General features: G+C 39.6%; 1 protein-coding gene across 3 annotated transcripts in view; it reads left to right on the top strand.

Annotated features, from left to right (window-relative positions):
• Positions 1-25796, top strand: part of LOC140486205 (uncharacterized) — a 67246-nt gene that overhangs the window by 37429 nt on the left and 4021 nt on the right. For 2 of the 3 annotated variants that reach the window (XM_072585020.1, XM_072585022.1), the window contains exons 4-10: positions 969-1144; positions 4382-4613; positions 8236-8356; positions 12477-12565; positions 13230-13364; positions 20592-20787; positions 24589-24822. In XM_072585020.1, coding sequence (XP_072441121.1) covers positions 969-1144; positions 4382-4613; positions 8236-8356; positions 12477-12565; positions 13230-13364; positions 20592-20787; positions 24589-24822 — 1183 coding nt within the window. The remainder of the gene's footprint in view (positions 1-968; positions 1145-4381; positions 4614-8235; positions 8357-12476; positions 12566-13229; positions 13365-20591; positions 20788-24588; positions 24823-25796) is intronic. The other variant, XM_072585021.1, reaches the window with a different exon arrangement.

Below are 25796 nucleotides of genomic sequence, written 5' to 3'. Positions count from 1 at the left end.
TGCTAAAGTTTAGAAATTGAGAGACAGACCTTGTGAAGTAATGGATCCCCCCCCACATTCCTCCTCCTCTTTAAAATTCAATTAATTCAACCACAGATGATGAGTAACATCAATTCCGACATTCAGATTTCAGATTGTAACAGTAAATTATACAGCTTTAGGGAGGGGGTTGGTTAGTTCAGTTCAATGGACAATTGCTTTGTAATGCAGACTGACACCTAACTGCGTGGGTTGAATTCCCACACCAGCTGAGATCAGCATAAAGATTCCACTTTTGCAACCCCTCCCCTTGCCTGAGGATGGTGACCTGCAGGTTAAACCACCACAAGTTGTCTCTCCAAGGGTCTGATAAGACTGTGGCTTTTACAGTTTTCAGGACCTGATTCCCAAAAGGGGAGCATTTCATTGGACCTTTATTGTATAACATGTTTGGAAAATTGTCCATCTTCTCATTTTCAGAGAAAATATCGGGCGAACCCATAAATACTTATATCACTGTAACAGTAAATTTTCAATCTGAATGCAGTTCTCTAAGATTTTGTCCACAAATGCGTAAACTGAGGAGTCAGTTGGAAATTCCTCAATGTTGCAACTTGAACAGTAATCCATCACAAAGGAAAGAATGTCCAAAGAAACACAGTGATAGTGGTGGTGGTAGTGGTGGTTGGAGGTGGCAGTACTTATATTGAAACTACAGAATTCCACTAAGTAGCAACTTGCTTCTATTGCAAATATTATTTGTCAAACGCTGGGCAGATAGTACGTTTTTACAACATATGAATGTATTCCAATTGCTCTTGGAGGTTGAAGGAAATTTCTGAGCACCCGGTACAGGGAGTCAGATAGTTGAACTGGACAGAGGTGGTGATGTGAGGCCATAAATAAGGGACCTGAAGTGTTTTTAAACAATTTTGACAGTAATTATTTTTATTTACTTTTACCTGATTGCAACTTAACTATTTTTTTAGAGGATCTAACCAGATACCTCAAAGAGCTTCAGGAGGCCAATGGTAATGCTGTTAATGAACTCATGAAGGCTGATGAGGAAATCTCCCAACTGAGAGGTGAAATGGCTAAACTAAGATCAAAATATGCTGAAGAGCTGCAGGATGCCAAGAAACAGAATGACTACCTTAAAGATAAGGTGTTATGTTTTAACTATTACTGATACTAACCAGATATCATTTTAAAATGCTTTCATTGCTAATGTGCTATCTGTAGCAATAAAACAAAATCAGTTTTTGAATATGATGTTTGATGTTGTTGAGTAATCTTACACCTGTCACCAACAAATCTTGAATATGGTTAAGAGTTGCTTGGTTAAAGAACTGGTTGATAACTATAACTGATGGAACTGTCCCCTCATGTGGTATGGACTCCTTCTGGCATGGTGACAGTCCTAGAACAATAAAGTAAATCAGCAGCTCTTTTTACACTTGAACTGATTAGTCTTTCCAAATATAAAATAAAATGAAATGAAGAGGAAAACAGATTCTCAAGGCCCGATTATCCAATTTATGTCACTGTGTATTTCACACCATTACCCAAGAAGCATATCAACATCAATTCCTTCAGGAAGGAAGACGCAGCAGGAAATTGTATTGGGTTAAAACCTAAAATGCAATATTGCGCCTGGCTTCACCCCACAATGACCCATCTAGCTGGACCGGGGTGGCAGGAGGGGTGGGGGGTGGGTTCATTTGTCATGCATGCTGAGCTGGTGGTGAAATCCAACAAGGAGCATTCAACAGCTGATAGTGTTCCAGAAAGACCTCCACAGTCACAACAAAAGGGGATAGTGGGACTACTGATTAAAAGAAAATCCCTGCAGAAAAGGCCAAGGATCCTTTATAAGACTGCAGCCAACGTTGAGAATTTTAGAATCATAAAGCAGCAAAGATTCAACAAAGAAGGGAGCTACAGAGCTCACCATGGGTGACACAGTAGCTAGCACTGCTGCCTCGCTGTACCGGGGACCTGGGTTCGATTCCATCCTCAGCAGACGGTGCAAACATGCTCCTTGTTTCTGTGTGGATTTCTTCTGGGTACTTTGGTTTCTTCCCAGTCCAAAGATGTGAAGGTTAAGTGGGTTAGCCATGGGAAATGCAGGATTACAGGGATGGGTGGGTCTGGGTGGGATGCTGTTCGGTGGGTGGGTATGATCTCATTACACTGAATGGCCTGCTCCCACACTGAAGGAACTATAATTCTAAGATGTCTATGCTGTCCCTCTGCCTGAGTGTCCCAACTAGTCCCACTCTCCTGCTCTTCACACAGCATTCCAAATTTTATCACTTTGGGTGATTAAAAACTTCCTTCTGAAGGCTGTGATTGAATTTGCCTCCACCACAGTCTAAGGGTGTCCATTCCAGATCCTTACCACTCACTCCTTAAAAGAGTATTTCCTCACATCACCATTGGTTCTTTTGCAAATCATCTAAAATTATGTCCTTTTGTTCTTGATCTTTCTACTAACAGAAATAGCATTTTGTTCTCTCTACACTATTCCACCTTGAATCTTCTCATCTCAAAGGAGAATAGTCCCAGCTACTCCAATCTATCCATGCAACACAAGTCCAGCATCCCTGCAGCCATTCTCCCAAGTCTTTTCTATACCTCCCTAAAGGCCTCATATCCTTCATAAATTTCAATACCCAGAATTAGACACAATATTCTAGTTGAAGTAGAACCAATGTTTTACAAGATTCCGATAAGGTCACCGGGAAAACTTTCTCAATTCAAAGGATCCAGCAGTCTTAGGGAGTGTCAGTAGAACAAGCAAATGATAGGAAACCAGGCCCCATGAACATGTCTTCAAGGACTGGGGAAGGTTCAGCTAACAGGAGTTCCAGCAGATGCCTTGGGGAAATAGGCAGAAATCTAGCTCAGGGCAGGAATGCTAAGGGGAGGGGATTTAATGTTGCCAGCTTTCTTTTCTCACCAGTTTTCCATGCAAACAAATTGTAGCCTAAGAGCTTTTTACTTGCATAAAAAAATCAATATGATCAAACTTGCATACCAAGGTTAATTTTCTGACTTTGCACTCCCATTTGGAACACTTTTTTTTATTTTGCATTTTTTTATTGGCTTTGCAGAAACTATGCAAATACACCTCTTGTGTGATGTGATGCATTCAAAAGAAAAGAACAAAAGGTTGAATAAATTATAGACTCAAGTTAATAGTGACATATAAAAACCACAGGTTATTTCCTCTACATCAGTTAGCTACCATGTGTTATTTATCCATATAGGCAAATTATATTTATTATAAGCAAAAGACAATCAGGCTTTTTGGAAACATGAAATAAAAATGAAAGATGCTGGTAGTGTACAGATTCATCATCTGTCAGAGAAGGGTAAATTAAATACAAGTTACTGCAAGATATCTGTTTGCTCTTCAATGACGACTGACTTGCTACATACTTCCAGAATTTTCTTTTTGTAATGTTTCAATAAAGCATTAGTTAAATTAGTGCACAGACTCCACCTAGAGGCTTGATCAGATTCTTGCTTTGTATGATTAAGGTGTTTAGTCTGAAGTGATTGCCCTCAGTTCCATTTCATACTTGCACTATAGTTAGTGGATTGTGGTTTTCAAACCTTTCGTTTTTTGACACTGCCATAATCCACACATTAAACTTGCTTGAAATCTGACAATATCAAGTGCACAAAGCAAAGCTGTATCTTCATTGCAGAAAACATTTTTTTTTAAATGACAATACATGAACAGAAGTAAGAGCCAGGATTTATCAAATAGTGGGGATTCCTGGCCCTCCGACCTTTCCATCTGGGTCAGTTAGATGGAACATAAGAACTAGTAGCAGGAGAAGGCAATTCAGCCCCGCGGGCCTGCAGCACCATTCAATGTCATGATGTCAGATCTTATTTCAGCCTCAACTGAAATTTCCCAGCCATTCCCTTGAACCCTGTAATCTGTTACTAATTAAAAATGTGACTATCCCCTCCTCAAATGTATTTAGTGCCCTAGCGTCCTCTGCACTCTGGGGTAGCGAATTCCACAGATTCACTACTCTGAGAGAAGTAATTCCTCCACATCTCTGTTTTAGACCTGCTATCCTTAGATGACTGTCTGGGTCTATTGAGAAGGCCACCCAGGGGATTATAGGATGCCCAACTTACCCCGACCTACAAATCTGATGGTGGGTGATGGTAAAATTCCAACGTGCTGGGAAAACAACAAATGCATAATATATCTGATAATAAGCCTAAAACTCAGAACACCTAATCAGAAATGCTTTACAGTAATATACATATCCATGAATTTCATTAGCATTTTGTACTTCACTATTCAGTGACTGATAGGCCAATATGTAGTTTATCAGCGTGACCCACAAATTTACTCTAGTTCTCACACTCTCAGATTAACAGATTGCATTACGATCTATCCAAACTTACTTTGGAGGAGGATGCTTTTGGCTTATTGGATGAAATCCATCAATTACGGAACGAGTCCCGAAAGCTCAGAGAAGTCAATCACAAACTTGATGAAGAAAACCGTCAATTAAAAGAAGTGCTTTGGGATTTCAAGCAAGAGCGGAAATGGCTGTCAAAGAAAATCTTCAAGAAAAAGAGGGTTGAAATGGCCAAAAGGGGTATGAGTTTATCATGCAACTATCTCAGAATCTCTGTGCAACACCGAAATCTTCGGGGTGTTTGACACTTTAGCAGTAATCACTGTTGTAACATAGGAAACAAAGTCAGAAGTCACACAACACCAGGTTATAGTCCAACGGTTTATTTGAAATCACAAGCTTTTGCAGCGCTGCTTCTTCATCAGGTGAAGTCTTCACTTGAGCAAGGAGCAGCTGTCCAAAAGCTTGTGATTTCAAATAAACCTGTTGGACTATAACCCCGGTGTTACGTGACTTCTGACCTTGTCCGCCTCAGTCCAACACCAGCACCTGCACATTATAGGAAACATGGTATCTAACATCTGCACAGCAAGCCCCCAAAAATTGCAATATAATAATGACCAGAGCATCTATTTCCTAATGGTATTAGTTGAAAAATCAATACTGGTCAGGAAAGCAGAAAGCACAAAGAATGTTACTGCACTTCTTTATATTAGTGCAGTCCAATCATTTACATTTATCTAAGAATACAAATATAGCTTTCAAAGGACAGCACTCCAACCAATGCAACACTCACTCAGCACTACACTGCCATACTCTGCACCGAAACTCAAATCCATAACCTTCTGACTCTGAAACCAGCTTGTTAGGAACCAACCCACAGTTGACTTCTTTTAAATGCATGGTACAAATTAGATTGTTTAGAAATTTATTAGTTTTAATTATTATTTCTTGATTATACAACATCAGATTGATTCCCTAAATTAAAAGGTTCCACATTCAAGCAGTAAAGGTAAAGTTGCCATACTCTTATCAGTCAATAGGACTACTCTATCAATAGAAAAAGATGATGGTGATGGTTTACCCTGAGGGTCACTACACTTTAGGCAAAGGGAGAGAGGTTGAGAAAGAGAGTCCTTCACAGTAACCTTAGCCGCTGCAGGAATTGAACCCAACTCTTGGTGTTATTCTGCATTATAATCTAGCCTACAGAGTTAACTAATCAGTAAAGGCTTGAACAATCAATTTAGCCTGACATTTCTATACTGATCAAAGGCTACTAGTAATCTCTGGGAAGATCTTCCAGATGAGGTGTTAACAATAATCCCTCTTGTAAAAGACCCACTGTAATAAAATGCCATGCAATTATTTACATGAGATCCAAATCTCTAAGCCATTTTTCCTTTAACCTTAACCAACAAAAGTATTTACATACTGGTGATGGATGAGAACTTGCTGCAAATGCATTGGTTGCCTTATTTTCTTGTGCTATAATAGTGATGTAGAAAGTTATTAATTAAATCTGAGTGTTTAAAGACAGCAGGATATTGTGATAAGACACATAAAAGTGAAAGTTCTTTCCCTCTGCCCATATTAATGTAAATTTCATTGGTAAAGATTACTTGTCAGGTGTACCTTTAAACAGTAGGTGAGCAAGGACAATATTGTACATGGTGTTAACAGATTACTGTTTGTAAAATCTCTAAAAGTAAATTCAATGCAAATATATATGCTACTTCATAGTCCATAGGCAAATTTTCCATTTCAAACTTAATTAAATGCAAGTGTGACAACTTTTCTACATTACTGTTCAAAAAAAATGCTCTTCACGTAGATTTCGTGAAAACAAGAAACTATCAAAATTTGAAATTGCATTGTCGACTGTCCAGTGGGCTAACATGTGGCTAATGGATATCTAATATGTTAATCTAATTTTCTTCTCTTAATTGTTCATTTTTAAACATAATAGCTCCCTCCTCTCCTGAAAGCATCATTTCAGAATATTACAGTTTATAACACTCTACACCACTTTAGAACCTTACCCAAGTTGACCACTCATTATTTACAAGCCGAGATAATAATGATATCACAGTCAAACTTGATTCAGTTCACATCCAATTTTCACACATGTATATGTAGTTTGCATCACGAGATTATCAAGAACGGGAAGCTTGGTCAATTTTAAATCTCTCCAAGCTGAAATGCTGCCAAGGCTGAGAGCAGTTAACTTCGTACATATTGAGACTGTATAAAGGGCATAGTGCTGCATTGTCTTATCCGGTTTGCTATCAAGTTGGGTCACATCATCTCTCATGTCCAATTTAGGCATTGAGAAGTTTGTATTTCCTGAATTATTGGTATCTAATCAAAATATTATATAAACTTTATAACTTATAACTTTATAAACCACTATACATTAGAAAATTCTGCAAGTTCTATGAACTGATGCAAGCTAACGTTACGAAATGTTAGCTTTGTTATTTTGATGTAAATGCAAAAGATTAACTGTATTGAAGAACAGTGGTGTTGGTGCTAGGAAGCACCAGATATTATAAATTAATGCTTTGCAAACATATAGGCAAATTCATAGTTCATAGGCAAACTTTCCATTTCCAACTTAATTAAACACAAGTATGACTTAACTTTTCAACATTATTTGTTAACAAAAGTGTGAAACACATTGATTTCTCTGCTGTTTGTGAAAACAAGAGACTATCAAAATTCAGCAAGTGCATTACACTGTTCCTACACAGTCTGAGCTTACCACAAAGGGTTCATCTTCTCAACCTCTCCCCTTGCCTGAGGTATGGTGACTCTTATGGTAAAGGCATTGCCAATTTTAAGTGGATGGCATGGTGGCACAGTGGTTAGCACTGCTGCCTCACAGCGCCAGAGAACTGGGTTCAATTTCTGCCTCAGGCGACTGACTGTGTGGAGTTTGCACATTCTCCCTGTGTCTGCGTGGGTTTCCTCCCACAGTCCAAAAATGTACAGGTTAGGTGAATTGGCTATGCTAAATTGCCCGTAGTGTGAGATGAAGGGGTAAATGTAGGGGAATGGGTCTGGGTGGGTTGCGCTTCGGTGGGTCGGTGTGGACTTGTTGGGCCGAAGGACCTGTTTCCACACTGTAAGTAATCTAATCTAATTGTCAACTGTCCAGTAGGCTAACATGCAAAGTAATGTGTCCAATTAAGGGCATGTGGCTTATGGGTAACTTTCTACAGGATTTATTTTTCAAATATTCAAGCTTATAGATCATTCTTTTTCAATCATTCACAGGAAGTGGGCATCACTGACTGGGCCAGCATTTGTTGCCCTGGCAAAGGTGGTGGTGAACTGCCTTCTTGAACAACTGCACTTGCTGATGTGTAGGGGCACCCACCATACTGTTAGGAAGGCAGTTCCAGGATTTTGGTGACAGTGAGGAATGATCATATAGTCAGGATGGCATATGGCTTGCTGGTTGTGTGTGAAATACCCTTGTTCTTTATGTAAATGAATTGACAATTCTGTTGAAAGATTTTCAACAAGTCCAGTTTCAAACTCCCATGTTTGATGTGGTTAGCTACACATCATTGAAAATAATTGAGTCATATCTTGTATACAAAGATTAAAGTTCCTATTTCTTTTGGTTCATTTTTCATTTTGTATTACCGTACTTATATCCAATGCACTAATTTCACATTCATTGTAGGCTATTTAGTGCTTTGAACTACAAACTAAAATTAAATATTTACATCCTGACCATAAAAAGGTTGTGACTTGACTGAATTAGTTTTGTATTATTACATTTCCACTGTTTTAACTTTCGGGAATCCCACTCATCTTCTGGTGAATAATTTACGTGTCTTTGGATTTCTAGGTAGTGGTGCAAAATCTCCAAAGAAGTTGGACCTACCTAAAAAACAACAGGAGACTGACAAACAGAAAAGGTCTTCTCTTCCATTTCAGTCACAAGGAGCATCTCTGTCTTCACAGTTCAAGTAAGGAGAGAACGTACTTGCTAATGTTTTTTTATGGAATGGTCTATGGAAAGAAAGAAAGAATTTTGACCAAGCAAATGGATTTGTGTGTAGTCAGCAGGTTCAAAGTTTTGAAATTATCAGCATGTGAGGGAGCCAGGAGGAACCCATTGACTTCTACCTTTTTAGCATGCAGACAAAATCCCGATGGGAAGGGTACAGCCAGCTACTGAAACATGTTGACTGTTCATAAGCCACTTCTTTAACACTGATTCTGACATTAAAGGGAAGTGCATAAGTTTCCCAGGATCTATCACAGACGTCAAGGAGACATGGCTGAGCAAGAGACAAGCAAGCTATGATTTGAATACTCTTCTAAGTGAAAGACATTTGTTGCCAACTGGCTCTAAGTATGTGATATTCCCACTTTGGAAGTCATTGCTACCATTTTGAATCTACCTTCCTAATGATTAGATTTCAAATCAGCAGGGGAGGGATTAACTAGATTGACCATGGACCACTAATGAAGTACAGGGGTAGCGTTTTCCTCAACTATTGCCGTACCAGGATGAGGACTGAGCACAGAGCTCCAGTTCACAGCAGATGAGGTTTGTCAGTGCAGCATATCGTTATGCAAAGTCATGGTGCCAAAGGCATCAAGACTGAAGGGGCATTGTATTAAACCAATCTCATGTCACATTGTTTTTGGGTGTAGAAAAAGCAATTGAGTACAAGATCCCAATGTCATCTACACTTCCTGATAATTATGCTGAATTAGTTAATGTAATTCGTATCTATTACTTTCCTGCAATAAACTATACCTTTCTGTTAAGACCAGTGCCTTTTCTTATTAAGACTTGGTAGTGGCTTATCTTCTACCACAAATAATGAGATAATTTAATTCAGCAAAGACGATTGGTTGGTGGTACAATACCACAAGCTGCCAGTTGTTGGTACTGCAACAAAAGACAGATATAAAGGCACAGGATACACTGTCGAGACATAAATGAGTGCCAGTGCCTCTGGAAGCTCAGAGCTTACCGTTCAGTAGTTTCTAACATTTGCATGTGGATCAAGTCAGCCTGTGATGTCCTGTGACTGCATTTAATTTTTTTGACCTGGCATATCCAGGAACTGCTGGTAACATTTCTAGAATTGTATTAATTGCATGTGCCATGTGGTCAAAGCAATGTTTGACAATGCTGAGCTCATCTGCAGCCAAAAAGATCATTGTGCGGGTATGTGCTCATTTCCTAGGAGCAGCATTGGATTTTCATCCTGCTGAAGTCAAACTGCTGCTCTAGAATTGTCCAATCTATTGATAGCCCGAGGGGCTCAGCATTTGTGTCCAACAGAGCAGTGCTTGGAGGATCCTACACACTCCAACAGAGACCCTCCACTGTTTTACCTACCACCAGCACTGGCTCCTCTTTGCATTGTGCTTCTCTAATGTGATAATCCAGGTGCTTGAGGGTGGTATGAGGCACTGGGTCTTCAAAGTTAGTGAACTCCTCTGAAGAATCTTCATAATCTCCTCTGGCAACAACTATGAATGCTGTGAGGGATCTTAGACCTGAATTAGAATACCTTGAGCTACTTAAAGTTCTGAGGGCTAAAGAGAATGGAAGAAAGCATGAATAAGGTACTGAGTTGGATGATCAACTACAAACATATTGAATGGTGGAGCAGTTTTGAAGGGCCGTATGGCTGACTCCTGCTCTTATTTTCTATGTTTCGAGATCTGATAAGTTGCATTTGGATTCAGAACTGGCTCAAAGGTAGAAGAGTAGTGGTTGAGGGTTGTTTTTCAGACTGGAGGCCTGTGACCAGTGAAGTGCCACAAGGATCAGTGCTGGGTCCACTACTTTTCATCATTTAAATAAAGGATTTGGATAAGAGGTACAGTTAGTAAGTTTGCTGATGACACCAAAATTGGAGGTGTAGTGGACAGTGAAGAAGGTTACTTCAGATTAAAATGGGATCTTGACCAGATGGGCCAATGGGCTGAGAAGTGGCAGATGGAGTTTAATTCAGATAAATGCAAGGTGCTACATTTTGGGAAAGCAAATCTTAGCAGGACTCATACACTTAATGGCAAGGTCCTAGGGAGTGTTGCTGAACAAAGAGACCTTGGAATGTAGGTTCATAGCTCCTTGAAAGTGGAGTCGCAGGTAGATAGGATAGTGAAGAAAGTGTTTGGTATGCTTTCCTTTATTGGTCAGAGTATTGAGTACAGGAGTTGGGAGGTCATGTTGCGGCTGTACAGTACATTCATTAGGTAAAAACAATGACTGCAGATGTTGGAAATCAGATTCTGGATTAGTGGTGCTGGAAGAGCACAGCAGTTCAGGCAGCATCCAAGTAGCTTCAAAATCGACGTTTCGGGCAAAAGCCCTTCCTGATGAAGGGCTTTTGCCCGAAACGTCGATTTCAAAGCTACTTGGATGCTGCCTGAACTGCTGTGCTCTTCCAGCACCACTAATCCAGTATATTGATTAGGCCACTGTTGGAATATTGCATGCAATTCTAGTCTCCTCCTTATCGGAAAGATGTTGTGAAACTTGAAAGGGTTCAGAAAAGATTTACAAGAATGTTGCCAGGATTGGAGGATTTGAGCTATAGGGAGAGGTTGGATAGGCTGGGGCTATCTTCCCTGAAGCATCGGAGGCTGAGGGGTGACCTTATAGAGGTTTATAAAATCATAAGGGGCATGGATATGATAAATAGACAAAGTCTTTTCCCTGGGGTTGGGGAGTCCAGAACTAGAGTGCATTGGTTTAGGGTGAGAGGGGAAAGATATAAAAGAGACCTAAGGGGCAATTATTTTCACTCAGAGGATGGTACGTGTATGAAATGAACTGCCAGAGGAAGTGGTGGAGGCTGGTACAATTGCAACATTTGAAAGGCATTTGAATAGGAAGGGTTTGGAGGGATATGGGCCAGGTGCTGGCAGGTGGGACTAGATTGGGTTGGGATATCTGGTTCCGTGCTGTATGACTCTATGAATGTATGCTGGAACAATATGGACTTCAGACAGTAAGTCAGCATGTTTAATGGTATATGTCTCTTGGCTATGTGACACTGAATTCTGTCCCCAGGTTGCTGCGCAAACTAATTCCCTGCATTGTCAAAGGCCCAAGTATCCTTAAACTAGCTTGGATTCATCACCACCTCAGTACGTGCCAAAGTAGAGATTACTAGAGCATCATTTCTGGGTTTTTGCCCCTTTCTTGTATTCTGGGCTCTTTGTTTACAAGAAGAAAAACAATGTAGAATGTTTTGAGAGTGTGGAAAGATGTATGGAAGATCACTGTGAGGCGGATAGGTGTAAGCCTGCATTGAGTTTTTGGTGAGTGTCATTGTTGGATGTGAAGAGGTGCCTTGATACAGAGGGATGGGTGCTAGGTATGTCATTATCACAAAGTGCAGAAGAGGGCTTGGTAAGGTACAGTAAGTGTGTTCGAGTGCCTCTTTTCAGAAACTGGCTTCTTCCTCCAGTCTGCAGAAGTGCAGAATCGTCATTTTGCCTTGGTAAATTTATGTCTCCAGTTCTGCAGCCTCTTGGCCCATTGGGAGACATCTATCAATCTTCCAACCTACTCCTTTTGAGGAGTTAGGCAGGAAATCCAGAAGTCAGATGCAGTGGTTAGATTAAAAAGCCACTGATAAACAGGCTGCTGAAACATCTAGGATTTTCAAAGGTTTTCAGGCTCCCTAACTGAGAGTGGGTCAGGAACTTAAAAATTCACCCACAGTTCACAAATTACTACTTTCAATATCCTGTTTTCTCCCCAGTCTTACTCTGGGTGCCTCTTAACATTGATAAGAGGAGAAGGACTGTCATTCTTTGTTGTTGGACAGAGTTTTGACCTGCAGACTGACTGACTGCAAGAAGCTGGGCTACTGTCAGCCCATATCTGAGAACTGATTGCAGTTGGCAGTGCCCAGAGAGTAGTGGGAGGGTAAGTGGATAAGCCTGCACACAGTATCAGCCTAAGTGTCCTGTCTCTCAAGATATGCTTTTGCTACATCAAGGGCCAACAGAATTGTGCTCAACTGCCTTACGAGGATGATGTAAATTGCTTATTTTAATTTGCGGACAAATTTACTATCTTGATTTGTTTTCAAACTTGTTGTACAGATTTGAATATTTCAATATTGAAGAGAGGAGTGGTTCAAACAAGTCGAGTGAGCAAGTGACCTTTGATCAAGGGCTACAAACATGGGACGGTAAATTACTATTGCTTAACATCAGTTATTACTGTTTTGAAGGCTAAAACAGGAGGTAAAGATGTTCACAGAAAATTAACTTATGCTGTTTAAGCGTTCTTTATGTGCAGTATAATACATGAGTGGGAAAAGAAGAGGTGAACATCAGATAATATTATTTTAACTAATTATAGCTAGGTCAGAGTTTCAGTCTGGTGTCATATTTACATTTTATTATTTCCAAACAAAATGCAACACAACTCTGGTATTTGCTCATTTGTGAGCAAATCTGTCGCAATGGTGATGGGTGAATTGGGGTGAAATTAGTTTTCAAGAACTAATATTTTTTTGAATTGAGTTTTGGAGATCTGAGATCACAGTAAGGAAAAAAAGACCAGCATTAAGAAGAACAGGACAAATGGCTCACTCCCACTTTCTCAAGGGTAACTAGGAATGGGCAATAAACACTTGGCCAGCCAGTTATGCCCACATGCCATTAACAAACAAAAAAAGAACATAATACAAGAACATGAGGAGAAGTAGGCAGTTCAGCCATTTGAGCCTTTTGATGAACACTTTTAGTGAATCAAGAATGGCTGCATACAGGCAGTGTTAAATCAGGATACATGTGTACCTAATACACTGAGTGTAACCTTGGCAGTGCTACTGTGTTTTCTGCCCACAGATGAAGACAAAAACCGAGCTACATGCAACGCCTCACCCATTTCAGTGGATAGTGACAACACAGAGGCTCTCCTTGCATCTTGCAATGAAGTGAACTTTGATCAAGCCTCAAATTCAAACAAACAGCAGCTCAGAGGTATTTACTAGACTTACATTCACTAAGAAATAAACAGCTGGACTTGTTTCTAATTCTCCAAGCCAGACACATTGATGGGTTTCACATTCCTTCCTCCCAACGATCAAATATTCACATATTTGCATAAATCCCTGCCACCATTTCAAATTTGTTGAGGATATATTCACAGAATTAATGTTTGCAATCTTTCTTGTCTCTCCCTACTCTACTTTGAAATGTCCTTTTTTTGTTCTTTCTGGGTTCTGAGTACCCTACCTTATATGTTCTGAAACAAGAACAGAAATTGCTGGAAAAGCTCAACAGATCTAGCAGCATTCACGGTGGCACAGTGGTTAGCACTGCTGCCTCACAGCGCCAGAGACCTGGGTTCAATTCCTGCCTCAGGCGACTGACTGTGTGGAGTTTGCACGTTCTCCCCGTGTCTGCGTGGGTTTCCTCCGGGTGCTCCGGTTTCCTCCCACAGCCAAAGATGTGCAGGTCAGGTGAATTGGCCATGCTAAATTGCCCGTAGTGTAGCTAAGGGGTAGATGTAGGGGTATGGGTGGGTTGCGCTTCGGTGGGGCGGTGTGGACTTGTTGGGCCGAAGGGCCTGTTTCCACACTGTAAGTAATCTAATCTAATTTGTGAAGAGAAATCAGAGTTAACGATTCAGGTCCGGTTACCGCCCACCCCGCCCTGTCACTGGACCTGAAACGTTAACTCTGATTTCTCTTCATAGATGGCGCCAGACTTCTGAGCTTTCCCAGCAATTTCTGTTTTTGTTTCTGATTTACAGCATCCACAGTTCTTTCTGTTTTTACCTTATATGTTCTACTTGCCTTTTACTACTGAAAACAAGCTTTACTGTAACAAACCCTAGGACCTCAAGACTGTGGAACCTATTGGTTCTTTTAACCTTTCCTTCTTATACAGCCCAAGCTTTATATTCCAGATTTACATAGTCCTCCTTTCAATTAGGCAAGTCTCATCAAAAAGGAGAAGAGGCAGCTGCTAAACTGTATGGCTTCCTGGCAGTAGTCTGTTTCTTTAAAGACAAAGATACGAAGTGAAATATCACGAGTTCTCAGCTGACATTTTTATGGGAATATAAGTTTACTTAATCATGTCAGAGAAGGAATCATTAACAAATACAAAATATGAGTATTTCTTCTCTTTATTATTTTGTACAGTCTTAAATAGCTAAAGTTAATGTAGGATCTACCTTTACTTATTAAACAAAGCTTTTAACAGGCATTCATAAACCAGGGAAAATGGTTTCTTGCTCACAATCTTTCCAAGAATTCTGGCATTGTACCTTTTATAATTGATGATTGACAGCTCTGACTTTAGAAGCTTTAGAACTAGATAGATACTCAAGAATTTCTCTTCTAGTCTTTAGTTTTGTTCAAGCTGTATCGATGAGCTGACATGTGCATCACCTGCACTATATCTGAAACAGTGTTTTCATCAAAATCTTTAAACCTTTAATTTTTGAACTTTTTGTTTCATAGAATCATCCACTCCCCTGTTCTTTCCATATCGTTGTTCAAACAACTTCTCTTTAACTATTTATTTATTTCACTCTTTCAAGCAGTGTACTCCAGATCACAATACTCATGACAAAGAAAATTATCCTAATCTTCCCTCTGGCTCTTTTGTCAGATACCTTAAATTTTAATGGCTGGCTGTGGAAAACATACACACACACACAGACACACACACACACACAGACACACACACCACACTTCCAGTTTAGCTCATCAAAACTTCTCATAACTTGATCGAAAAAAATAAAAGATTGAGTTAAAAGCTAATATGTTTTAAAATTATGTATACGTTGTTTTAATATATTACACCAATTCAGCATCTCTACGTATTTGATTTTGTAAAAAACTTTTAAAATTTATTTACTGTTCAAATAAATTCAACAAAGTGATTTTAACTGATACAAAATAGCCTGTTGCTACCATACTTAGGTTTTTTTTGGAAAAGAAAAGGGAGGGTGATGAATATCCCATGTGATCCAATTTCAGTTAAAATGCAGATACAGCAAGTGAATAGGAAGGCAAAAGGAATGTTATTGTTTCTGAAAAGGGAAATAGAATGTACAAGTGTGAACATTTAGCATCAGCATCAGTAAGGCTGCAGTTGGAGTACCTGTTAAGCTTGGTTTCTTACTTAAGGATGTAAGTGTGTTGGAGGCAGTTCAGAGAAGGATCATTTGATCAATTAGAATCATAGAGTCATAGAGATGTACAGCATGGAAACAGACCCTTCGGTCCAACCCGTCCATGCCGACCAGATATCCCAACCCAGCCTAGTCCCACCTGCCAGCACCCGGCCCATATCCCTCCAAACCCTTCCTATTCATATACCCATCCAAAAGCCTCTTAAATGTTGCAATTGTACCAGCCTCCACCACATCCTCTGGCAGCTCATTCCATACACATACCACCCTCTACGTGAAAACGTTGCCCCTTAGGTCCCTTTTATACCTTTCCCCTCTCACCCTAAACCCATGCCCTCTAGTTCTGGACTCCCCGACCCCAGGGAAAAGACTTTGTCTCTTTATCCATCCATGCCCCTCATAATTTTGAAAACCTCTGTAAGGTCACCCCTCAGCCTCCAACGCTTCAGGGAAAACAGCCCCAGCCTGTTCAGCCTCTCCCTGTAGCTCAAATCCTCCAACCCTGGCAACATCCTTGTAAATCTTTTCTGAACCCTTTCAAGTTTCACAACATCTTTCCGATAGGAAGGAGACCAGAATTGCACGCAATATTCCAACAGTGGCCTAACCAATGTCCTGTACAGCCGCAACGTGGCCTCCCAACTCCTGTACTCAATACTCTGACCAATAAAGGAAGGCATACTAAACGCCTTCTTCACTATCCGATCTACCTGTGACTCCACTTTCAAGGAGCTATGAACCTGCACTCCAAGGTCTCTGTGTTCATCAACACTCCCTAGGACCTTACCATTAAGTGTATAAGTCCTGCTAAGATTTGCTTTCCCAAAATGCAGCACCTCGCATTTATCTGAATTAAACTCCATCTGCCACTTCTCAGCCCATTGGCCCATCTGGTCCAGATCCTGTTGTAATCTGAGGTAACCCTCTTCGCTGTCCACTACACCTCCAATTTTGGTGCCATCAACAAACTTACTAACTGGACCTCTTATGCTCGCATCCAAATCATTTATGTAAATGACAAAAAGTAGAGGGCCCAGCACCAATTCTTGTGGCACTCCACTGGTCACAGGCCTCCAGTCTGAAAAACAACCCTCCACCACCACCTTCTGTCTTCTACCTTTGAGCCAGTTCTGTATCCAAATGGCTAGTTCTCCCTGTATTCCATAAGATCTAACCTTGCTAATCAGTCTCCCATGGGGAACCTTGTCGAAAGCCTTACTGAAGTCCATATAGATCACATCTACTGCTCTGCCCTCATCAATCTTCTTTTGTTACTTCTTCAAAAAACTCAATCAAGTTCGTGAGACATGATTTCCCACACACAAAGCCATGTTAACTATCCCAAATCAGTCCTTGCCTTTCCAAATACATGTACATCCTGTCCCTCAGGATTCCCTCCAACAACTTGCCCACCACCGAGGTCAGGCTCACCGGTCTATAGCTCCCTGGCTTGTCTTCCTGGAATGGAAGAATTATCCTAGGAGGAAAGATTGTGCAAACTGGGCATCTTTCAAATGGAGTTTAGAAGAATGAGAGGTTATCTTATTCTAACATATAAGATCCTGAGGAGACTTGACAGTGTGAATGATGAAGGATGTTTCCCTTTTGGGAGGTACAGTTTGAGAAGATTTTTTGTCCTCTCAGTGTCATGAGTGTTTGTAACTCTTCACCAGAGAGCAGTAGAGGCAGGGTCCTTGGTCAATATTTTTAACAATGGAGTCAATGGCTATCAGAGGTAGGTGGGAATGTGGAGTTGAGGGTGCAATTATATCAGCTAAGATTTTGTTGAGTGGAAGATTGGGCTAGATAGGTTGAATGGCCTACTCCTAGTTCATACTCTCATGTCTTTCTAACTCTAATGTGCCACATTTACTGAAGAGAATTGTTACTCCTGCTACATTAATCTATATTTTACATTCATGAGATCTTGAAGGTTCAGAAAGCTTAGAGGTACAGGACATCGGTTAGGCCACTCTTGGAATATTGTATCCAATTCTGGTCTCCCTCCTATGGGAAGGACATTGTGAAACTTGAAAGGGTTCAGAGAAGATTTATAAGGTTTGGAGGGTTTGAGCTATCGGGAGAGGCTAAATAGGCTGGGACTGTTTTCTCTGGAGTATCGGAAGCTGAGGGGTGACCTTATAGAGGTTTATAAAATCATGAGGGGCATGGATTGGATAAATGGACAAGGTCTTTTCCCTGGGTTCAGGGAGTCCAGAACTAGAGGGTATAAGTTTCAGGTGAGAGGGGAAAGATTTAAAAGGGACCCAAGGGGCAACTTTTTCACTAAAAGGGTGAAATGGAACAAGCTGCCAGAGGATGTGGTGGAGGCTGGGTATAATTACAACATTTAAGAGTTATCTGGATGGTTGCACGAATAGGAAGGGCTTAGAGAATACGGGTCAAGTGCTGGCAAATGGGACTAGATTAATTTAGGATATCTGGTCGGCATAGATGTGTTGGACCGAAGGGTCTGTTTCTGTGCTGTATATCTCTATGGCCCCAAGCTGAATACAGCTTTACGCTTATACTAATTTTCATATTATTATTCCTGAAGGCAGAAAGCTGAATCTCTGCCAGCTCTGCCAAAGCAAAATTGTTTGAAGAAACCTTGGACTATAAGATGTGGGCATGGTAAAAGATCATAAGGCAACGTTTCGAGATTAGGTTAGAAAAGGGATATAGGCCAAAGGCAGGTATATGGATTTACGCCATAATTCCACCATGATATCACTGAATGGAAGAGCAGGCTCAAAGAGCTGAATCATAGAATCCTGACAGGGTGGAAACAGGCCATTTGGCCCATTGAGTCCATGCTGACTCTCCAAAGAGCATCCCAAACAGACCAACCCCCTTGCCCTATCCCTGTAACCTGCATCTCCCATGGCTAATCCATCTCGCCTGCATATCCCTGGACATTACTGTTAATTCACTACAGCCAGTCCACCTAACCTGCACATTTTTTGGCCTACTCCTGTTCCTGTTCCTAAAAAGGTTAGATAAAGTAGGGTTTCCACTATTATACCAGAACTGTAATCTTATGCATTTTGCTGCAGAGATATTTCCATTGTGTTCGTCTTTCCTTGAGACAGTGACCAACAAATGGCAAAATTTAGACAACCTGGCACAATGGATGCATAGGTGAATTTCTTTGATTTTTCTGAACATATAATAATTTCTATAATTCCACCCAGACCATCTGTAGTGTTATAACAATTGTCTTATTGATGGAGGCAATTTGGGCTTCAGTAAAGTGTGCCTTTGCGATTATCCACCTCTGACAGGAGCAGCTCAAAGTCATACTCGTTGGCTTTCAGTATTGTTGGTTCATGGTGGGTGAGCTATCCTCTGATAAGGATAAAGGAGGTACATGAATCTGGATGTGTGGGTCTCATTGTTTACCTTGTTATTAACCTTAAGGGATGTGACATTTTTGAGGGAAAGATGTTGCTTCCCTGCAATTTTTGTTTTTGTTGTGGTTGAAGGCAAATAGTGTGTTGGCCTTCATAGCAAGATTTGAGTATAGGAGCAGGGATGTCTTGCTGCAATTGTACAGGTCCTTGGTGAGGTCACATCTGGAGTATTATGTGCAGTTTTGGTCTCATTAACTGAGGAAGGATGTTCTGGCTATGAAGGGAATGAAATGAAGATTTACCAGACTCATTCCTGGAATAGCAGGATTGATGGATGAAGAGAGACTAGATTATTAGGACTACATTCACTTAAGTTTAGAAGAATGAGTGGAAGTCGCATAGAAGCCTACAAAATTCTAATAGGATTAAACAGGGTAAATGAAAGAAAGATGGTCCCAAAAATTGGGGAGTGCAGAACCAGGAGTCACAGCCTAAGGATACTGAGTAGGCCAACTAGGGCTGAGATGAAGAGAAATTTCTTCATCTAGAGAGTAGTGAGACTCTAGAATTCTCTACCACCAAAACAGTTGAGGTCAACTGTTTCATGGAGGAGTTAGTTATGGTTCTTAGAGTTAAAGGATCAAAGGATATGGGGAGAAAGTGTGAACAGGTTATTGAGTTATAGGATCAGCCATGATTATATTGAATGTCAGAACAGGACTGAAGTGCCAAATGTCTGTTCTGGTCCCATGTTCTATGTTTCACCCTGCCTGCATCCTACTGAGTGGCAACTTGACAGAACCTTCTCTCTATAACATAGCAAATCAAATAAAAGTCTAATTGCTTCATTTAAATGTAGTAGATATTTATGGGCTGTGGCTTTGTTATCTGTTGTGCAGAAAATCTTAAATTTAATCTGATAATTCGCAAGATTGAATGTGGCTGAGATAATACTTGGTTAGTGTAGCATTGGATCTGTAATATTACAGAAAAACACAAAACAATCTGAGAATAGACTTGAAAGATTGTATGCCAGAAAGCATTTGGTATATTCATTAAAGAGATAACATGCAACAAGACTATCGTAATATATATTTGTGAAATTTTTCAAAATTGTTATTTTTTCTCACAGCACAGTCATATGATTAATAAAACACTTTCAATTATGATCTTCCTCTACTGAGCACAAAACATTTTTAAAATGGTGCTTGATATACAATTAATTGAAACTATGATTCATAAGTTTGAAATTTGAATCAATATTTATTTCACCTAATTTATTGTTATCATCTTGACATTTTACAACAATAATATTCGTGTAATGTTCTTTTGATAAAAATGAGTTAACAAGGCTCTACACATCTAACCATAGTCACAGAATCACAGACTTGTTAGAGTGCAGAAGGAGACCATTTGGTCCATCTCTCTGAATGAGCATCTCATCTGGTGCTTTTCTCTTGCTTTCTCCTGATTATCCTGCAAATTGTTCCTATTCAACTAATTGGCTTGCTCCCTTTTGAAGGCCTCCATTGAACCTGCCTGCATCAGACTCTTAGGCAATGCAGTCCAGCCCTTAACAATTATTTTTTTCCTCATAGTCACCTTAATTCATTCACAGCCTTTGGACTGACTAATTTGTGATCAAGATTCAATCTTGGCAGAGCACGGTAAAGTTTGCAAAGATCTGATTATTTTTTCTCTATATAGGTAATCTGTGTGACGTAGATGGGGCGAGCGATGATGATATGTCATCTGTAAGCCAAGTTAATGGTCAAAATCAGTTTCCACCATGTTCCAGTTCAATTCCTTGTAACTCCACAACTTCTTCTACTGGTGTTTGGATCAACTGCCTCAACAGAAAAAACACGGGAAGGTTAGTGAGGAAAGGTCTTCGGCAATTAAGGTCAGCAAGCATTGAAATTATTGCTTTTATCATCTTTTGTTTTAACGTGACAGATCATCCACCCTTTAGAGGACCTGTCTGACTTGTTTAATTTCCAAGGGATAAGACTCAGGTGCATTCTATTACTGAGCATTCTGCCCTGACAACATCGTTGCCCAGTCAATGAAGGTGAAAATGACCCAAAGTGTCTGCTCAAAGGTCTGAGCCTCAAGCTGACCAACTAATAGATCTGTGTAGAGTTGTGACATACAAATCAGAATATAGTCACCAATGGTACTTCACAACAGTTTTAAATAGATACAGAAAGATGTACTATTTGCACAAAATATAGTTTATCAGTTGGTATATCTTTGTGGTGATGTACACAACCACATTACATTTTTCAGTAATTTTTCCTTTTCCTTTTAATGTGGGCAGTCAGGCTAATTTTTTTTAACTAAACTTTTAATGCTCTATCCAACTATTGTGTTTGGGAGAATATGCCTTTTAGCAATATCATTGGTGCATTAAATCATAACTAATCCCTTGCTTAAGTCATATATTCGTAAAATAGGATCTCCACACAGTTTAAAATACCAGTAACTCTCCTTAACACAGGCAATCAAGTAAGATGCAGGAACAGAACAAAAATATTGATTAAAATTCATTACCTAACCTATATATAACCATATGCATGGAACCAAAATTATTTATTATTAAAATTTACACAGATACAATCAGACATGCCATTACTTAACATTCAAATGAACTGAAGTTAACAAAGAAAAATGCAGCATTAATATTTCAAAATGCAACCTTCACTGTAGACCATCAAGCAATCAATTAACAATGTGCAACCATCCCAACACGATTGGAATAGTGGACACTCACTATTCCACAACCATGTGACTATTCAATTAAATTACTGAAGTGATTAATTTGCCAGACAGGCTGTTGATCAGGACAAAAATAATTCACACCAGATTTCATCATTAACAGGAAAATAATGATTTATTGTATATAGAGTTATTCTTCAAAAATTGTAAAAATGAATTATTAATTATGGGACTTAAGCTATACGCCTTTTTAAACCCCAGGCATTCACACATTCATTCATGAATAAATCAGACAAAAACAGATGCTGTGACAGAAATATTATTGGTGAAAAAACATACACAAGATAAAATAAGCTCTGCTGCCTCACAGCGCCAGGGACCTGGGTTCGATTGCAGCCTTGGACAACTGTCTGTGTGGAGTTTGCACATTCTCCCAGTGTCTGCGTGGGTTTCCTCTGGATGCTCTGGTTTCATCCCACAATCCAAAGATGTGCAGGTTGGGTGAATTGGCCATGCTAAATTGTCCATAGTGTTCAGGGATGTGTAGGCGAGGTGCATTAGTCTAGGGAAAGGTAGAGTATTGGGGAATGGGTCTGAGTGAGTTACTGTTTGGAGGGTCGGGTGTGGACTTGTTGGGCCAAATGGCTTATTTCCACACTGTAGGGATTCTCTGATTCTATGATAAATCAAAGTCTGGAATGCAAGGGTGGGAAGAGTTTTTTTTGTCAGATCTTTTGATTCTGAACAATGATGATATCTTGGTGGTCACAGAGTCATGGTTGATCTTTAATTCAGGTGGACTGAGGTCCTTTATTATATCAGAATTCTTTCTTTTTAATGTATCTTGACAATCACAGTACTATGTCAAAGTTAAAAATCACACAACATCAGGTTATAGTCCAACAGGTTTATTTGGAAGCAGTAGCTTTTGAAGCGCTGCTCCTTCGTCAGGTAACTAGTGGAGCAGGATGCGTAGAACATAGGAATTTATGGTAAAAGATCAAAGCGTCATACAACTGATGCAATGTATGGACCAAACCTAGATTGCTGTTAAGTCTTTAGTCACTTAGAATGGGGATACAGGTTTTAATCCATTAATGTGTAAATCCCAGAACTTCTTTCAAGTCACATTCCTGAGATAACAAGGTTTTATATTTTAAAAAGTGACATCTCAGCTCAGATAATGCAGTAAAGGCGTGAGGTTAGAGCCTATCTGTATCCCAATCTTGAGTCAGACTGGTTCTTTTTTCAGAGTAAGAATTGATGAAATGTCATATGGACTGACTGCCTATAGGTTTTGTGCTTTTTGGATTTACATATTAATGAATCGAAACCTACATTCCCATTCTAATTGATTAAAGGCTTAATAGCGATCTAGATTTGTTCAGTACATCACATTAGTTGTACGACACTTTGATCTTTTACCATATATTCTGTGTCTTATGATCCTGCCCCACTAGCTACTTCCAAATAAACCTGTTAGACTATAACCTGGTGTTGTGTGATTTTTAACTTTGTCCCTGCCAGTCCAACACCTGCACCTTCACCTCAGTTCTATGACAAACAGCAGCTGAACCAATCTGAAGGCAGTTGTTAGGCAATTATTGTCTTTATTCAAAGATCTCTGGTGCAACATTGTCTTATAAAGTATCATCTCAATGCTTCAAAAAAAATCTGATCTTTTGTAGCTAAAGGGTAAACTGCACAATCCCATTTGACCTTCAAGTTGCAAAAAAAACTCTCCCAGAACCTTTTGCTTTCTAACAGTGCCCAACTTGCACTTTACAGTTTGTAGTTCAAAAGTCCCTTGCACACTAAAACATAGACAATTACTGTAAAATGTACTATCAGCAATCTAGAAACCATGTACACCTCACTTTAAGCTTGAAGTATGAGTAACTGTTAAGATCCCCACAGACACTAACAACTTTTGAGAAGAGAGGAATTCCTCAATAACCAACAAAAATAACTAAAAAGCAAGATTTCACATTTTAAGACCTTTGCAATAACAAAGAAACTAAATATCAAATAGATAAAACATCATTAAACAGGTCACTAACATAAAACCAAAGAGAATTATCAGTTTTGCACTGAACAACATAACTGAAATATATCTTAGCAAACACTTTTATTCGACATCACACTTGTGGCTGACATGTAGCATGACAAGAATAGTCCCATAGTCGCTCCCAGTTTTTCAGATGCCCTTCAGTTTTCTCCATCATGTTAGATCAAAGCCTTCAGTCTCCTTGGACACTCATTGCTCTACGGAATACCACAGAAACTTTCCATTCTACACATCTTCATGAGTTCCATCTATTATGTTCCTTCCCTTTTTAACAGAATCTAAACCCTCCTGAGCTTCCTGTGTGGTTGTTAGCAAAACCAGTCTACTTTCCCATCGCAGTCTCTCCTTTGTCTTCACATGTCAAGAAACAGCTTTCATATTTTCTTCGAGATACAGTGAAAAGGAGTTACAATTGCACCCAACCCTCAATGGGTTTTGATTTGAGTTTCTCTCCTATGGCAACCAGAACACACAGGCACATCTCTGAGCAAAGGTGTCAACCACCACCCTCTTTTACAGAAAGTTTTATTTCACCTTAACAGGAGACATTTGAACACATAACTACTTTGCAACTTCTTACCGTCTAAAAGGACAAAGGCAGCAGAGACATAGGAACATTGTCACCTATATATTCATCTCTAACTACTCACCATCCTGACATAAACATATATAATAATTCTTCCACTCTTGCTGGGATAAGTTCCAGAAATACACACCCCACCAAATGCATTGTGGGTCTTCCTACACAAAATGGACTGCAGTGGTTCAAGAAGGCATCTCGCCAGCTCCTTCTCAAAGGCTATTAGGGAAATTAGAAATCTGAAACCTGAAATGTGAGCAAGTTTGAAGTGGTTGAAACATCCTTGGAATGGTTTGAACTCACAATTAGGATTAAAAGTTTATCTTTCTGTTAAACAGGCCCATTGATAAAGCAGTATTGCCCCGACGTCCATTCGCTCCCAGAAGCATTGCAGATCTGAAAATTGGGCACCTCGTTAAATTCTCCCGACCTGCAGGGAAAATCAGCAAAGGATTGATTAAATACTTGGGTCACTTACCAGGTCGACAGGAAGCATACCTGGGCGTAGAACTGGAAGGCGATGAAGTAGGACGGCATAATGGAACATTTGAAGGAGTTCGTTATTTCATTTGGTACGTTTGACATTCCAACCTTTTGATCTGAAGCAAAATACATTCAAAGACTGCGTGTTTCACTGAAATGTTTACTTTTCTCAAATAGTAGAGTTAACACGTAAACATGTATCATATTTTTGGTGAACTACTCTACAGTAATTATTTCTGAATATTTAGCTTGGCCATGTTACTGATGGTGAAACAAAGTTGTTGAAAACGTCATATCAATGCCACCTACAAATTCAGAATGACTATTAGCTCTCAGGGGGACATCATATTTCATTTCATTTTGCATATTTGCACAAGCTACTCTTGTGCCATTTCTGAACACTAGATAATATCAGTAATCTCAATAATGATTCTATCAGAGTGTCTAATCTAATATTGCAGTACAGAATTCAATCTGAACAGTTAACCATGATAGCCCCACAGTGATCTTCATTAAAATCTTGAAGACTGTATCCTTTGAAATCAAATAGACAGTTCGAAGTATAACAGTTTACAATTTGACATTGTCAACAATTCATTTCCTTGGAGCTTGGAGAATAGCTGTCTAACTACTGTAAGGAAGACTCTGTGGTATTATCTGCAAGTAACTGTGAACTCCTTTGCCATTGTATCCTGGCAAAGTTAACATGAGCCTCTCTTTAATCTTGAACAAGCACATCACCCAGGATTCTGCCAGGCAGATGTTAAACCAGGTAATATGAATCTAAAGTAAAATTAGTACCCCAAAATAAAAAAAAACTTACAAACATAAAAATTGTGATGGTGATAACCTGAATAGGTCCTAGTGGTAATGGAGACTAATCTTAGAAGTTGGATGTATAATACAAGTTGCACATATAGTATCAGCACATGTTCATAGGAACAAGAGTCTTCTATTTTAATACACTTGATGAAATATCTAGTTCATTTCATTTAGCTTGACACCTCAGTTTTAAAGTGCTTTGATGTTGAGCAATATTTTGGAAGTTTTTATTACAATATAA

Source organism: Chiloscyllium punctatum, chromosome 15 (genome assembly GCF_047496795.1).
Source record: "Chiloscyllium punctatum isolate Juve2018m chromosome 15, sChiPun1.3, whole genome shotgun sequence".
Taxonomy (NCBI): domain Eukaryota; kingdom Metazoa; phylum Chordata; class Chondrichthyes; order Orectolobiformes; family Hemiscylliidae; genus Chiloscyllium; species Chiloscyllium punctatum.
The sequence above is the reverse complement of the archived record's forward strand: the minus strand, read 5'-3'. Positions and strand labels throughout refer to the sequence as shown.